Source organism: Artibeus jamaicensis, unplaced genomic scaffold (assembly GCF_021234435.1).
Source record: "Artibeus jamaicensis isolate MK-2021 breed Jamaican fruit bat unplaced genomic scaffold, CSHL_Jam_final contig_2790, whole genome shotgun sequence".
NCBI lineage: Eukaryota > Metazoa > Chordata > Mammalia > Chiroptera > Phyllostomidae > Artibeus > Artibeus jamaicensis.
The window spans coordinates 1,363,895-1,379,625 of record NW_026521616.1 but is presented as its reverse complement, the minus strand read 5'-3'; the positions used below and the strand labels follow the sequence as shown (position 1 = coordinate 1,379,625).

Genomic DNA, 15,731 nt, shown 5'->3' with positions numbered 1-15,731 from the left:
CTGGGTTGCAGGCCAGTTCCTCAGTAGGGTACACGAGAGGTAACCATACATTGATGTTTCTCTCCCACTCTTTCTCCTTCCCTTCCCCCCTCTAAAAATACATAAATATATATTAAAAAGAAAAAAATGCTTACCTAGTTCAATACATGTTATTCCAAGAGACCATACATCTACTTTGCCATCATACTGTCCTTCATCCATGGCTAAAATTACTTCTGGGGCCATCCTAAAACATAAAATATCATTTAAATTAAAGTAAAAATAATGGATATCATTCATTAAAATATAATGACTATCTACATGGAGAATATGTGTGTGAATTGCAGACAATATTTCTGGACATATAAATTTTTATAATGAGAAACAGATGCATTACATTGTGAAGTAAATGTTTACCACTGCACAGATGGTGTAAGACTCACTATCTGTCACGATCATATAACATCCATCCTAAAGGAATAATGCTACAGAGCAGGGTTGTATTCCGCACTTCAGGTTTGAAGATTCTAATACAGTATCTCCTTTATGCCAGTGGTGATCTCTGGATCCCTTTACAAATGTCTAATTTTTATTAGATATATCAAATTCCATCATTGGCAGTGAATATCAGTGGTTATTTTCCTTGAAATTACAAAATCCATTTATTTAAAAAAATATCTGCCACAATAATCAGGACTAAATAACCATAGTTTATCAGTCTTTCTTTCAATTAAAAATAGTGTTTTGTGATAAAAGTGGCTAGGGAAGGTCACGAATAAAACAATCAAACAATAATCAATCTTACACTGTTATAAAATGAAACATTAATTCATATCTTCAATTAGAGTCTAACATTTTTAATGGTATTTTAATCTATTACTTCATTTGCATTTAGAGTTAAGCACAGATAAGACACTTAAAACACCTGCTGACTGTTTCAATAAGATTGTTACCAGGCCCTCCACCGTGTGTGTGTGTGCACATAGGCAAAGACATACAAATATGTGCCTAGTTACTATGTTCCAAATACACCACATACAAATTAACAGATATGTAATTAAAATATATTTTCAACTGTTAATAATAGGGTGTTTCCAATGTGTTCTTTAAGATATTGAACTAAGTTTAGAAAATCACAAAGTTAAACTTTTTTATTGTAGAATTTTCCAGGGCCTTTTAAATATCTAATATTCATCATTAATTTCTAAGAGGAGAACCATTAAGAAATATTATTTGCTCACAGAACCCAGTTTGTATAGAGGGGAGGGAGACTCTATCTAAACTAGGGTCCCCATAAAAAATGTTTGCTCTTCTAAAGCAGTGGTCTTCAATATTTTTTATTAATTTACCTTCAATGGATTAATAAAAACTATGTTTCTCCCTTGAACATTTTTGAGTTTATATCTAAATTTTATAAATTTAGTAGCTGCAAAAGATATATGCACAGTACACACATTATATTGTACGTGTGCTCTAAAGATATTTAAAACTTAGAGCTGCAGAGTTAGCTCAATTTATCAAAAGCTGCTATGTAACTTAATTGGCAAAACCAATGTTCATAGTCATATCAATCAGTCAAATCAGAATAATTTCTGCCAGAAAAGGTCTGATTTCATTTCCCAATATAAATAACATGTTAACATGTCTCCATGACAACTATCACAGTTACGAATTCTACTTTAGAAAAAAAGAAGGGAGGGAATATAATTGGGGATAAAAAAAAGAGCAAGGAATACAAGGAATTAGAAGGGAGATGACAAGAAAGGCACAAAGCCTTACCAAGAGTATGTGTCCTGACTCTTTAATACTTCTCCTAGATGCTCTATTTTCTGAAATTGTCCCTCTGGTGTTGCTTTGAAGCTTTTATATCCCAGAGCAATGTAACATGGTAATGTTGTGGATGGGTAAAAAGCCTTTCTCTTATAAAGCAGGAGGAAATTTGAAAGGTCCATGGGGAAAAAAGATGTAGTGGATCTAAGAACACTCTCACATACAGAGAGAAAAAGGACACATATGGATAGAAATTGAAGATCTGGAAAAGTATTCCCTTCAGATTTGCTGATATTAATACTAAATTATTTATGGTTAAAATTACATGATGTCTAGAATTTGCTTCAAAATTACTGAGGGATGGAGAAGAAGTGGACAGGAGCGAGTGCACAAGGTTTGGGAATGCCATTCCGTGGGAATGTCCATGGAATAATGGTATTGGGACGAATGGTATGTAAGGCTTTTTATACTCTTGTTGACTTTTATATGTATTTGAAGTTCTCTATAATAACATACAAAAACCCTCAAAACTCCAAATTAGCTATCAGTCTTGAGGTACTCTTAGTATGAAGATCACTGATATACAGAATAAACCTAAAGAAAACACCAATTTCAACTTAGCATTTCTATCTTCTCCCTACTTCAATTTTTATTGAATTTTTTCAATCCCATAGCCAATATATAATGCAGATAATAATAAGAAAGAAAATGTGAAGGCAGGTGGGGGGGGGAGAAATGAAAAAATAGGAGCTGCAAGGGCAGCACTCCAAATCTATACTTGAAATTAACGATAATGCTTAAAGTTAAAAATGTCCAAAATAGCACTTTATTTCTAGGAAAAAGACATGTGAAAAAAGTACAACCACACATTACCTATTTCAATTCTGAGGATCATTACCAAATAGAATTATACTTACCAATATGGTGTTCCCACAAAAGAATTGGCAGGAGATGCCATGGATGCAGATCCAAAGTCAGCAAGTTTCACCTGGCCTGGTTCTGTCAGAAGAATATTTCCTGCTTTGATATCTCTGGGTTTAAGGAACACAGAAAATTATTTCTTTTTCTTTTATTAGATTGTGTTGAAAATGATAACAATTAAATAAAATTTTGTACAGTAGGCAGGGAGAAATCAAAACAATGAAATTCTCGTATAATCTCTCAATTGGGACAGTAAGAATTAAGATCCAAATCAGAAAACAAAAATATACACATAAATATATAGGAATAATTTTCTAAAACAGAAGACAAAATAGCAGTCAAAACAAAAGATAGAATATGAGGCAACTGGAGCATTTAGTCTATATTTGAGTTCTTGTTTACTGGTACAAATAATGGCTTTAAAAATAGAATTTAAACAGCTGACCACTTCTGCATAAATGCAAAATTTCTGAGTACCTCACTTAATGTAAAGAAAAATATAAAAACTGCATGCCCAAATTTTCATTAATTTTTTAAAATTTGAAATTTAAGTATCATTGTTATGCAATCTTATATTGGTTTATTAGTTTCAGGTGTATAATATAGTGACTTGACATTTTTAAAACTTAGAGTGTGATCACCCAACTAATTCCAGTAATCACCTGTAATTGTGCAAACTTACCACAATATTATTGACTATATTCCTCTTCTTCTTTTCACCCACCCTCCCACCTCCTCCTTTCTGGTAAGCATCTCTTTGGTTGCTGTGTCTGTTTTGTTTTGTTTTGTTTTAGATTCTACATGTAAGTGAAACCATACAGTATTTATCTTTCTCTTCCTGACTTATTTCACTTAGCATAATACCCTCTGACCCATTTATGTTGTTGCAAATATGCCCCTGATTTCTAAAAAAGGATTATTCATCATATCATTTCCAAAGCTTGGCATAATTCACCTAACATAATATGATATGAAAACTGATATATAAGGATAATGTAGTACCAATGATCCCAAATTTACTTTCAAGCTTTTCTAAATTAGCAAACATACCATACACACAAACCAAGAAAATGATGGATATTTATATAAGACTGTATATATGTCCAATAGGTACCATAATATACACTTAAACTTTCAAAAAAGAAACACTTTATTTCCAAGTACTTGTCAATTCTTACTATAGTACTGTAATGGATATAATACTGAATCTATCGTCCCTCCATTTGTTTTTTGTTTTTTTTTATGGAGAGGTACTTTGAAGTTGAGAATATCTTAGGTTTTAATTCCATCTTTTCCATATGCTTACTACCATATGGATTTCTCTTGGACCTTACTATCCTCACCTAAAAAAATGGTAATTCATGAACTCAAAATGACTCTATTACATAGTTTAATATGTATTGCCTGGTTCACATACATAATCAAAAAACTGTTAATTTCCTTCTAACACAGGCAAAACCAATACCAATGCTAAATATGCATTATAAAATGGTTTGATCTTAAAGTTACTATCCTTTATCATAGATTATCAAGGGTTAATATTCAAAAGGATTAAAAGTGTTAAGTGGCCTTTATATGTCCATGTTATGGAATCAATGGAACAAATCTGACATTATCAGTTACCAGGAAGACAAAAGATCTGGGATTAGTCCAGTTTAATCTACCTGGCTTTATAAGCTTGGGGAAATTAGTCTCAAATCTGGGTTCTAGTTTCTCACCTATAAAATAAAAAAGATTACATAATTCCTAATGTCCTCTCCAGTTTGCAAATTAAATAATTCTGTAATTAAATTTCTACCCTAAATCTATAAAGTGCATATACTTCAAAAAGCCCAGCAGCACGTATAGATACAGATAAAAATTATACTAAACAAAGAGATCAATGTATTAGTATGTTTTTTTTAAGGCATGGACAATCTAAAAAAATGAGTTCATAAGATTCTGAAATACTTTTGTTTGGTTATAATGAATACAAATTTCAGGGTTAATGAGTTCCAGGGTTGATAAATGCAACAAACCATATGCCTATTAATATATGATAATTTTCAACTTACTTACCTATGAATCATAGTATGAGAATGTAAGTAGGCTAGTCCCTGGAGAGCACCATGTGTAATTGCTGCTATTTCCAATTCTTGTAATGGCTTTTTGTGAACTTAAAATAAGAATTTATTTGAAAATCATTACTACATAGAACATTTTGTTTAAAGTAATAAATATACATCTTTTGATACATATGGGGCAATTTTAAACACTAAATTAAGTAACAAGGGATTTGCCTCCCAAAATATAAAAAAATGGCTACTGAATGTTATAACTAGTATCACTTGTGCCTTGCTGTTGAAGTAGAGGTTATAGCCAATATTCCTCCAAAATAATAATGTTTAACAATTATTTGGTGATAATAAAAACAAAAGTAACAAAAGATAAGTTTTCCCTTTATCTTCACATGTTTTCATTCTGAACTAAAGGAACACATCAAGCTGAATGCAAAGAATGTAGAATGATGCTCGTTAAGGGTGTTAACCCTTAACACCCTTAAGAGTTAAGGAGAAAAGGCATTTTCTCATTATGAGAAAAATGCACTTGTTATGCTACCATTAAGTGAGGATAGTGCACACCATGCTGAGAATCTATTGTAGAAAAGGTTAAGGTTGTCACTCTTTTGGAAGGTTTTTACATTATTCAAGAAATCTCTTAAAAAAAAAAAAAAAAAGAAATCTCTTACTGAATTCTCATTTCGCTAATACTTTTTTCCCCTTTAATAATTAAAGGAAACCTACCTTCCAGTAAATCTGAAGCAGATCCTAAACAATATTCCATTACAAGCTATATGAAAAGAAATGTTATAAAAGCATTAAATATATTATTGAAAAGATTTTATTTGAGATCATATAAATTCACCAAGAAGATCAAGAAAATAGTTTGAAGTGAAGTAAAACAAACTCTAGTCATTTTTTATCTTAAAAAACAAATATTTATGTAGTTAGCAATTTGTTAAATGCATATACAAAGTTAAACCAATGACACATTAATCTTTGATAATACCAATATATAATCATTTGTACAAGATCCATATTTCACATATAATCACTTAAGTTGTGAAGGAATATAAATATTTTGTTGCTATTAACCTAGAGTAGCAATACTGATCATTAGGAAGCAAAAAACTGTCCTCTGGGACTATATGCACACAACTTAGGTTATTTAGAGTTTCAAGTTCATTTAGAGCAAACATGGAGTACCTCCCACATGCCAGGTATTTTATATATATTAACTAATTTAATCCTCACAACCACTTTATGGGGTAGGCCCTATTATTTCTTTGTTTTACAGATAGAAAACCTTGAGAGACAGAGAAGTAATCAGCCCAATGTCACTGCTTTTTCTTTAACCACAGCCTCCAGTTTAGGAGTATCACCACAACCACCACCAAAATCAAACTAGATAAAAATGCAATAAACATTACAAATCTAAATCTAACTTCAGTACACTAAAATGATAATTAGTTATGGCTTCTTAATTATTCAAAATAAAGGGTCATTTCTGTTTAAAGAACATTTAGCCTTTCTCCTAAAAGACAGTTATTATTCCTATACCATTGTAGGATTATTACCCTCCCTATCACCTCAGTGGTAATAGGGTAAAATTAATCTCTACTGCTTGTAATAAAGTATCTCAGTTCTCTACCTTTAGTACTATTACTCAGCTAAGGAATCACAATCAATTTAAATTTCACCAGAATTCACCAAGAACTTTGTGTGGTAAAACAGAATACAGTATATTTATGTCAAAATGATGTAATAACTTTCATCCCCAAGTAATGGAATTGTTTTCACAATGTTTGGGAAAAATTTAGTAGTTTAGTAAACTACTAAAAATGTTAGAGAACATTTACCATGCACATAAAGGTCAGCTAAACCTCTACTACAGTAAACTTGCAAAAGTTCTTATTGCCTAGGAGTATGAGTTCTAGGAAAAGCTGCTCTTCCTTTTTTAGCATGAAATAACATTTCAAGGTGTTTTTTTGCAAGCTTCACATAACTATTTTGAGACATTCTTAATTTAATCAATTCAATGTCTAAACCCACTAAAATTATAGCAAAGAGAGAGCAGATACCTACCCATGCTGTGTGCTCACGTAAATAGCAGCCTTTATATTCTATACTGTTGGGATGTTTTATTCTTTGTAGAAATTTGACTTCCTTAATAATATCCTGCCATTTCTGTGGGGAGTAAAAAAAATAAAGGTAAGAATTATGAACAGCTACTTTTCCTTAGAAATTTATATAAGAAAAAAGAAATTACTAGATTAATGGTTAATGATCAACATACAACTTTGCTTTATTTACAATATTTAAATATCAAAATAATAAATTTAAAAGGAATTACATTCATATTTACAACTCAATTACATAATTTATAAAATTATTTCATTCAAAGTAGGATAAATTTTAGTTTGATAAAATTTATTATCAATAAGTCTTATTAAGATTTTACAACCATACAACACATGTTGGTAAAAACTATATACTATATTTAGAAATTTTTCTTCAAAATTCAATTTCCCCGTTCTTATTTGCAGCTTTATTGACATAATTTACATACCATACAAGTTCACCTATTTTGGTTTTGGCTTGTATCTTCTACCAAATATTAAAGTTTGTTTTTAAAACTCAAATAAAATAATTACTGAGACATAAATTTGTAAGCACACTTTCTAAAATGCTACTAACAGTTAGTTATTGCACAGGGAAGGTCAAAGAAAAAACAAGCAATGTGAAAACGTTTTCCTACATATTTTACTAAGGGCTTTCTTCATTGATACCTACCAAACATTACAGACAAACCAAACATTAGGCCATATCCTAAAAAAAAGTTACTCTTAAGAAGCAAGCTGGGAACTCTAAGGGACCCAGCCAGATCCCTGGCCGGGCTGATCTGTTTATTGATTAGAGAACCATCCCAATAAGTCAAGGCTGCAGGTTTGATCTCCAGTCAGGGCACATACAGAAAGTAACCAATGGGTGCATAAATAAGTGGAACAACATATCAATGTTTCTTCCCACTCCCTGCCAAATCAATAAATAGAAAGTAAAAATAGGTAAGTAAGTAAATAAGTAAGTAAATAAATAAATAAAAAGGACCTAACCATGTTTCCTTGGTCTATGAGTTTCATAAGCATGGGATGGGAAGCAGGAATTTGTTTTTTGTTCTTGTTTTAATTTTTAAAACTTTACCACCGTGGGCCACATTTCTAAAGTCAGAGAAACTAGCACAATAGAAAACTTTAAGAAATATCTTATGCTAGAATTTAATATCATATATCTTCTATGGTTTTTAACAACCCTTCGACAAAATACAGCAAAATAGGTACACAGTGTTCTATACAAAATGTGTAAGAAATAAGGTGCTAACTTCAGAAAATGTTTCATGGGCTTTAAATTTCAAATCTGAATGCTCTGGGAGGCAAGCTCTCAAACCAAACAAAAACCTGTATTTTTTAAAGTAAACAAACTTTCATGAAGGACAATAATATTAGATGTAAAAAGATAATGCCCTACATGAGACTTTTTGTTCTACGTGTGACTAATGACACTCCAACATAGCACAAGTCTTCCTGTGAAAGCTACTTTTAAAGTTCTACTATAGAATGCTAAATAAAATTAGAGTAAACTTGTAAAAAATGGAGGGGTTTTTTTTTTGAGTTTTAGAAATTTTTAGGACTTTTTAGTTATCAAAATGATGGAACATCAACACAATCATAATAATGTCATCATACCCATAGTATGATCACAAAAAAAAGATTTACCATAAAATAAAGAGATTTTTAAAAGACAGAAAACAAAAATCTTTAAAACTTAAAGACTGATACAGAAATTCTACCTCTGGGCACACCCTCCAAAGCACTGAATGCAGGAACTCAAATATTTGTACACACATGTTCATAGCAGCATCATTTCACAGGAGTGTCAAACTCATTTTTACCAGGGGCCACATCAGCCTCGTGGCTGCTTTCAAAGGGCTGAGTGTAATTTCCAACTCATTAACAGTTAAGAAGTAGTTACATTATACAGTCCTAAAATTATTTGGCCCTTTGAAGGCCATCGTAAGGCTGATATGGCCCCCAGTGAATATGAGTTTGACACCCCTGATTTACAATAACCAAGGGATGAAGAAATCCAAGTGTCCACTGACAGATGAATGATTAAACAAAATATGCTGTTTTATATAAACACATACTGACCTACACACACCTATTTTCAAATATTATTTAGCCTTAATAAGGAATGAAATTCTGACACATGGATGAGCTTTGAGGGCACTATGTTAAGTGAAATAAACCCATCACAAAAGTACAAAAAATGGCACAATTTCACTTATATGAATTAACCTAAAGTAGTCAAATTCATAGAATAAGATAGTAGAATCATGATTTCTAGGGGCTGTAGGAAAGGGGGAATAAGAAGTTATTATTTAATGGGTATAGAGTAGGAGTGCAACCCCCCAGGCTACAGTCCCTGGTGTGTTGGGAACCTGGCTGCACAGCAGAAGGTGAGCAGCAGGCAGGCCAGCAAAGCTTCATCTGTATTTACCGTGGCTCCCTATTAGCTCCTTATCACTCACATTACCTCATGCAGCATTAAATTCTCACAGGAGTGCGAACCCTACTGTGAACTGCCCATGCAAGTGATCTCAGTTGCACATTCCTTAAGAGAATCTAATGTCTGATGGTCTGAGGTGAAGCTAAGGCAGTGATGCTAGTGTTGGGGAGTGGCTGCGAAAACAGATTATCATTAGCAGAGAGGTTTGACTGTACAGAGACCACAATAAATCAATTATTTGCAGACTCATATCAAAACTCTATCAGTGCATGAAAATGGAAAGTGACAATCAAGCTGCATCTGCTGGCAGTCTTTAAAACCATCTGCCCAGCCTCTTCCCCAGTCCATGGAAAAATTCTCTTCCATGAAACTGGTTCCTGATGCCAAAAAGGTTGGGGACTGCTGGTGTAGAGCTTCAATTTTGCAAGATGAGATGAACAAATTTCTGAAGATGACTAGTAGTGATGGCTGTACAGCAATATGAATGTCCTTAATGCCACTAAACCATACACTTAAAAATGGTTTAAATGGTAAATTTTGTGTATTTTGCCACGATTAAAAATTTTTTTAATTGAAGACAGACACATCCTATATAGATTTAGAAAGTAGATTATATTTTATAAAATACATTTATACAATTAAATACAATGTCAAAATAACTAACCAGAATATTAGCAAATTAACGTATACTCAAGGTAGTAGCAATAATCTTACATTTTGGTTTTTCAGACTACACACTGCCTGTTTTTCATACTAGATTTATACTGCCTATAGTTTAAAGTTTGTTTAAAACAACACTTAAATAATCTCTAAGCCATTAAAAATTATATATATTTACTGTCAAATATATTTTACTTTAGTTTATTATTTTAGAAATTGATAATCCCTCTATGATAAAGATAGGGTACCATATTAAACCACACTTAAAAAACATAAAAGCAGGGAGCACAAACTGGGAAGCTTTGGGATACCAGTAATACTATTTATGGCTCTAGGTATAAGTTAAGTGGGTACATTCAGTATGTGAAAAAAATTCACTGAGATATTACACACTTAATATTCCTACAATTTTCTTCAGTATGTTATAATTCTTGGAACAATTTTCTACCTACCCTCAATTAAAAATAGTATCTTTCTCAACATACCAGCAAGAATGTATATATTTGACCACCTACCTCAGTAGACTGCTTTCCACTGTAAGACATTTTCTTGATAGCCACCACTTCATTGGTACGTACATCTCGTGCCTAACAAAAAAGAGAAACATTATAAAAATTAAGGTTAAACGTGGGCAATCCTTTCTCTGAGAATAAAAGCATTTATAAACTAGCATGTCAAAAAGGACATACTTTTTTAAAGAACATTAAAAAGTATAACTATAATCAAATTTATCAAATTACCTTTTTCCTTCCCATCCCTTTTCTCTAAAAAAATTTTAAGTGTATTTTTAAAGTGACTATAATTTATTAAAATCCAAACTTATTAGTAATAATTATTAACTGAAATTAAGAAATTAAATTAAAACAATATGACTTTTGCCTATCAGGTCTAAAAACAAAAAAATAAATATATTCAGTATCAACAAACATCTTTTTCTCTCCCTCAGGACCACTTACTATGCTTACTTATCATGCCATATTAGTCTCCTCTAATCTAGAACAGCTCCTCGACCTTTTTTTGTCTTTCATTACACTGGCACTTTTGAAGACTATTCTGTGGAATTTTATAGGATGCTACTTAAATTTGTGCTTGTCTGACATTTCTTCAAGACTACTGTATTTTGTCATGTATAACACACACTTTTTTTGCCCAAATGTTGTAGGAGAAAACAAGGATGAGCATTATACATGAGTATAATAATCTCACATATAATACACAGCAAAATACTATAGATTCTGGTAATATATCCCCAGCCAAAATACTACAAAGTGTGGTATTTTATCCTTTTCAGGGTATCACCTGGAGGTATAAAAAGTCTGTCTACTGTCATTATTGTTACTAATTTTCATCACCCACTCAAGGTGTTATTTCATGGCTTCTTTCCCCCAATGTATGCAGTTATAGTTACTATTTCCTACCTTGTATCTAAGAAGCCATCTGTGGAGAGATACTTTTAAATGTAAACATCATTCTCATCAATTTCTCCTCCTAGATTTGGCAACCAGTGAAGATTTGAGCCCAAAACAATCTTTGCCATGATGATTACAAAATGCTGGCATTTTCCAAATCTACCATTCTCTTCATATTTATCAGTCAGCATTCTATTATAAGGAAAAGACCTTTCTTTTCAGCTATCTAGCCCTCATCTGTCATGCAAAGTATGAATTCCCATTTTATTTGATGGGTTATAATCCATTACTCTCTCTAGACTGATGCTCAGATTCCTCCAGATGTAGCCAGTGGGAGCCTCTTCACCATGGCTCCAGTGTCCATTTGACAGATACCATCTCTTTTTTTAAGCACTTTTTAACTTTCTGTCACAAGATGTTCTAAGGCTTATTTTGTATGTTCCCTGACCTCTCAAGAGAATGAGCCATTCTTCCAAGGAGCTCTTGTTCCTTCTAGAGAGGAATTCAAGACCTGAGTGTTAAGTGGGGTGTCAGTGTAACCAGCATCTTGCAGCAGATGGAAATAATTAACTAGTTCATATTAACATCTCTAATTCCCATCTGATCCCATGGAGTTCTTTGTTACCTTTCCTGAGTCCATATTTCTATCAGTGAATTTCAGCTTCAACAATTATTTCCTTTATCCCTCAACATTTAATAAAAGGAAGTGGTATTATTGTTATATATGTGTATCTGTGTGTGTGTTGTGTGTGTATGTGCGTGTGTATGTGCGTGTGCGTGTGTATGTGTGTGTGTGTGAGAGAGAGAGAAATAGAGGAAGAAAGAGAAATGTGAGGACTTCCGGCCAAGATGGAGGCATAGGTGGAAACTGTACCTCCTCGTACAACCAAATTTATGAACAACAATATTTAAAAACCAGAACGCAACCAAAACAGAGAGAAAATTAAACTGTACCAAAGTCCAAAAACAACGAACCATTCATCCAGACTGGCAAGAGAGGCGGAGTTAGTGGCTGGCGGAGAAGGGTGCAGGAAAAAGTGGCCAGACCGACCCAGGAGCACAGGTGATGGTTGGCAGATCCCAGGCATGGGGTGGCAACAGGCAGACCCAGTGGGGGGCACAAGGCGGCTGGCTGACCACAGTCATACATTCATGCGCAGATAAACCAGGCAAAGGAGCAAGCAGGGATATAGACCATGAAACCCAGGGCCCCAGCACTGGGAAATAAAGCCTAAAAGCAGCAACTGGAAAAACCTGTGGGCATCGAGGTGCCAGGAAAGGCTCCCAGGCTCACAGAGAGTTCGCTGGAGGGACCCACAGGGTTCTGGAGGGTGCACAAGCCCACACATCTGGGGACTAGCACCAGAAGGGCCCAAAATCTGAGAGAGAGCAGAAAAAAACGCCATTGCCCCTCTCTGACCCCGCCCCCACATACAGCATCACAACCCAGCAACTGTGTCGCCCCGCCCTAGTGAACACTTAAGGCTCTGTCCCTCGTATGTAACAAGCACAAACAGACCAAAACATTATGGCTCAGAAGAAGAACAGCTCAAAGCCCCAGAGCCAATACTTTTAAGCGACCAAAAGATAGCCAACCTATTAGATGCACAGTTCAAAACACTGGTGATCAGGATGCTCAAAGAACTGGTTGATTTTAGTCACAAATTAGATAAACAAATGAATTAGATAAGTGAAATGAAGGGAAATGCACAAGGAACCAATAGTGACGGGAAGGAAACTGGGGCTCAAATCAAGGGAGTGGAACAGAAGGAAGATAAAAATGACCAAACAGAAAAGAATGAAGAAACAAGAATTCAAAAAAATGAGGAGACGCTTAGGAACATCCATGACATCTTTAAATGCTCCAACATCCAAATTATAGGGGTACCAGAAGAAGAAGAGGAACAGCAACAAGTAGAAAAGTTACTTGAACAAATAATGAAGGAGAACTTCCTCAATCTGGCAAAGGAAATAGACTTCCAGGAAATCCAGGAAACTCAGAGAGTCCCAAAGAAGTTGGACCCAAGGAGGAACACACCAAGGCACATCATAATTACATTACCCAAGATTAAAATGAAGGAGAGAATCCTAGAAGCAGCAACAGATAAGGGGACAGTCACCTACAAAGGAGTTCCCACCAGACTGTCAGCTGATTTCTCCAAAGACACCTTACAGGCAAGAAGGGGCTGCAAAGAAGTATTCCAAATCATGAAATCCAAAGACCTACATCCAAGATTGCTCTATCCAGCAAAGCTTTCATTTACAATGGAAGGGCAGATGAAGTGCTTCTCAGATAAGATCAAGTTCAAGGAGTTCATCATCACCAAGCCCTTATTATATGGAATGTTAAAGGGATTTATCTAAGACAAAGAAGAAAAAAAAGATGAACAGTGAAAGGACAGCAAACTCACAGTTATTAACAACCACACCTAAAACAAAAGCAAACTAAGTGGACAGCTAGATCAGGAGAGGAACCATAGAAATGGAGATCACATGGAGGGTTAGGAACAGGGGAGTGGGAGGAGGAGAAGGGGGGAGAAGGTATAGAGACTAAGTAGCATAGATGGTAGGTAGAAAATAAACAGGGGAGAGAACAAGAATAGTATGGGAAATAAAGAATCTAAAGAACTTGTGACACATGGACATGAACTAAAGGGGGGAATGGGAGGAGTGGGTGTGCAGGGTGGAGGGGAATGAAGGGGGGAAATGGGACAACTGTTATGGCATAATCAATAAAGCATACTTTAAAAAAAGAGAGAAATGTTCCTACTAATACTTCTAATTCCAATCCAACACCATAGGGTTATTTCTAGCCTTTCCCCTTTCCTTATTTACAATAAAGAATTTACTTCTTTCTTCGGCAGTAAGAAAAGTAGTTCTCTACAATATTTTTACTTGTTCATTCAAATCTACTATACATATACAGCAGTTTCAGAACTGCCAAACTGTATCCCTGGGAGAAACAAATTAACTAGAGTTTCTTTTGTCTTTAGCCTTAGGAGTATTTAGCCAAAATAATGTTTCCAAAATAAGATTATGGATTCCCACCCACTTCTGTGTGCTTATGTTATAATATAGTTAGGTTCATTTGTTTCAGTATGTATTACATTTGGGTTTCCCCTATAGCATAACTTTTATTTTTGAATGAACATTTCATGAACTTTGATAAAATTCACTTTTTGTAGTTCATACACAGAAGTAGATCACATTTTTGGCAACTATGAATAAAACTACCATAAATATTCAGATATAGGTTTTTGTGTGAGCTTGAGTTTTAATTTCACTTGTATTACTTCTAGCAGTGGCAATGGTGGGTCATATGTTAATGGTATGTTTAACTTTATTCAAAAACTGCCAAACTGTTTTCACAGTGGCCAAACCATTTTGCATTCCTGGCAGCAATGAATATTTGCAATTACTCCACATGTTCACAAGCACTAGATACTGCCTGTATTCCTTTCTTATCTTTATTTTCAAGCTATTCTAATATGCATGTGGTGGTATCTCATTGTGGTTTTAATCTCTATTTCCCTAGGGACTAATGATGTTGACCAACTTTTCTTATTTTTATTGACCAACTGTGTTTTTTGTGATGTGTCCGTTTAGACCTTTTGCTCAATTTTTATTGGGTTACTTTATAACATTGAGTTTTGAGAGTTCTTTATATGCTCTGGATATGTGACTTGCAAATATTTTCTGCCAGTCTGTGGCTTTCTTTTTCCTTCTCTTAACAGTATCTTTCAGAAAGCAAAAGTTTTAAAATTTGATGAAGTTCAATTTATAAACTGTCTTTTATGGATAATGCTTTTGGTGTTCTATTCTATGTTGCATAATCTAGAGTAAAAAAGATTTTCTCCAATATTTTATCCCACACTGTTTACAATATTATGTTTTATTTACATTCAGAATTATGATCCACTTTGCCCCTCTAAAGATAACGTGTGAGTCAAAGCTTATTTTTATGCATATGGTAGTTGTTCAGGCACTATTTGTTTAAAACACTATCCTTTCTTCATTAAATTATCTTTGCACTTTTGTCAAAAATCAGTTACCATATTTGTGTGGGTATATGTCTGCTCTATTTTGTTTATTTATTTATGTATTTATCCTTTCAACAACATCATACCATCTTAATTGCTGTAGGTTTATAGTAAGCCTTTGTAGTCAGATACTAAGTTCCATAACTGTGTTTCTCAAAAATGTTTTAGCTACTTTAGTTCTTTTGCCTTTCCATAAAGTGTAAGAATATGCTTATCAATATTTATTTTTAAAAGCCTGTTGAGTTTTTCATTGAGACTGCATTTAATCTATATCAATTTGAAGATGATTGACAGCGTAACAGTATTTAGTCTACCAATCCATCAACACAGCATACAGCTCTTCACTT

The 15,731-nt window shown here is 33.7% G+C and overlaps 1 protein-coding gene across 5 annotated transcripts in view; it reads right to left on the bottom strand.

The window, feature by feature from the left end:
• Positions 1 to 15,731, bottom strand: part of TAOK1 (TAO kinase 1) — a 155,836-nt gene that overhangs the window by 63,945 nt on the left and 76,160 nt on the right. For all 5 annotated transcript variants that reach the window (XM_053662773.1, XM_037162886.2, XM_053662776.1 and 2 more), the window contains 6 exons: positions 10,451 to 10,522; positions 6,795 to 6,896; positions 5,454 to 5,499; positions 4,729 to 4,825; positions 2,667 to 2,780; positions 135 to 226 (listed from right to left, as the gene is read on the bottom strand). In XM_053662773.1, coding sequence (XP_053518748.1) covers positions 135 to 226; positions 2,667 to 2,780; positions 4,729 to 4,825; positions 5,454 to 5,499; positions 6,795 to 6,896; positions 10,451 to 10,522 — 523 coding nt within the window. The remainder of the gene's footprint in view (positions 1 to 134; positions 227 to 2,666; positions 2,781 to 4,728; positions 4,826 to 5,453; positions 5,500 to 6,794; positions 6,897 to 10,450; positions 10,523 to 15,731) is intronic.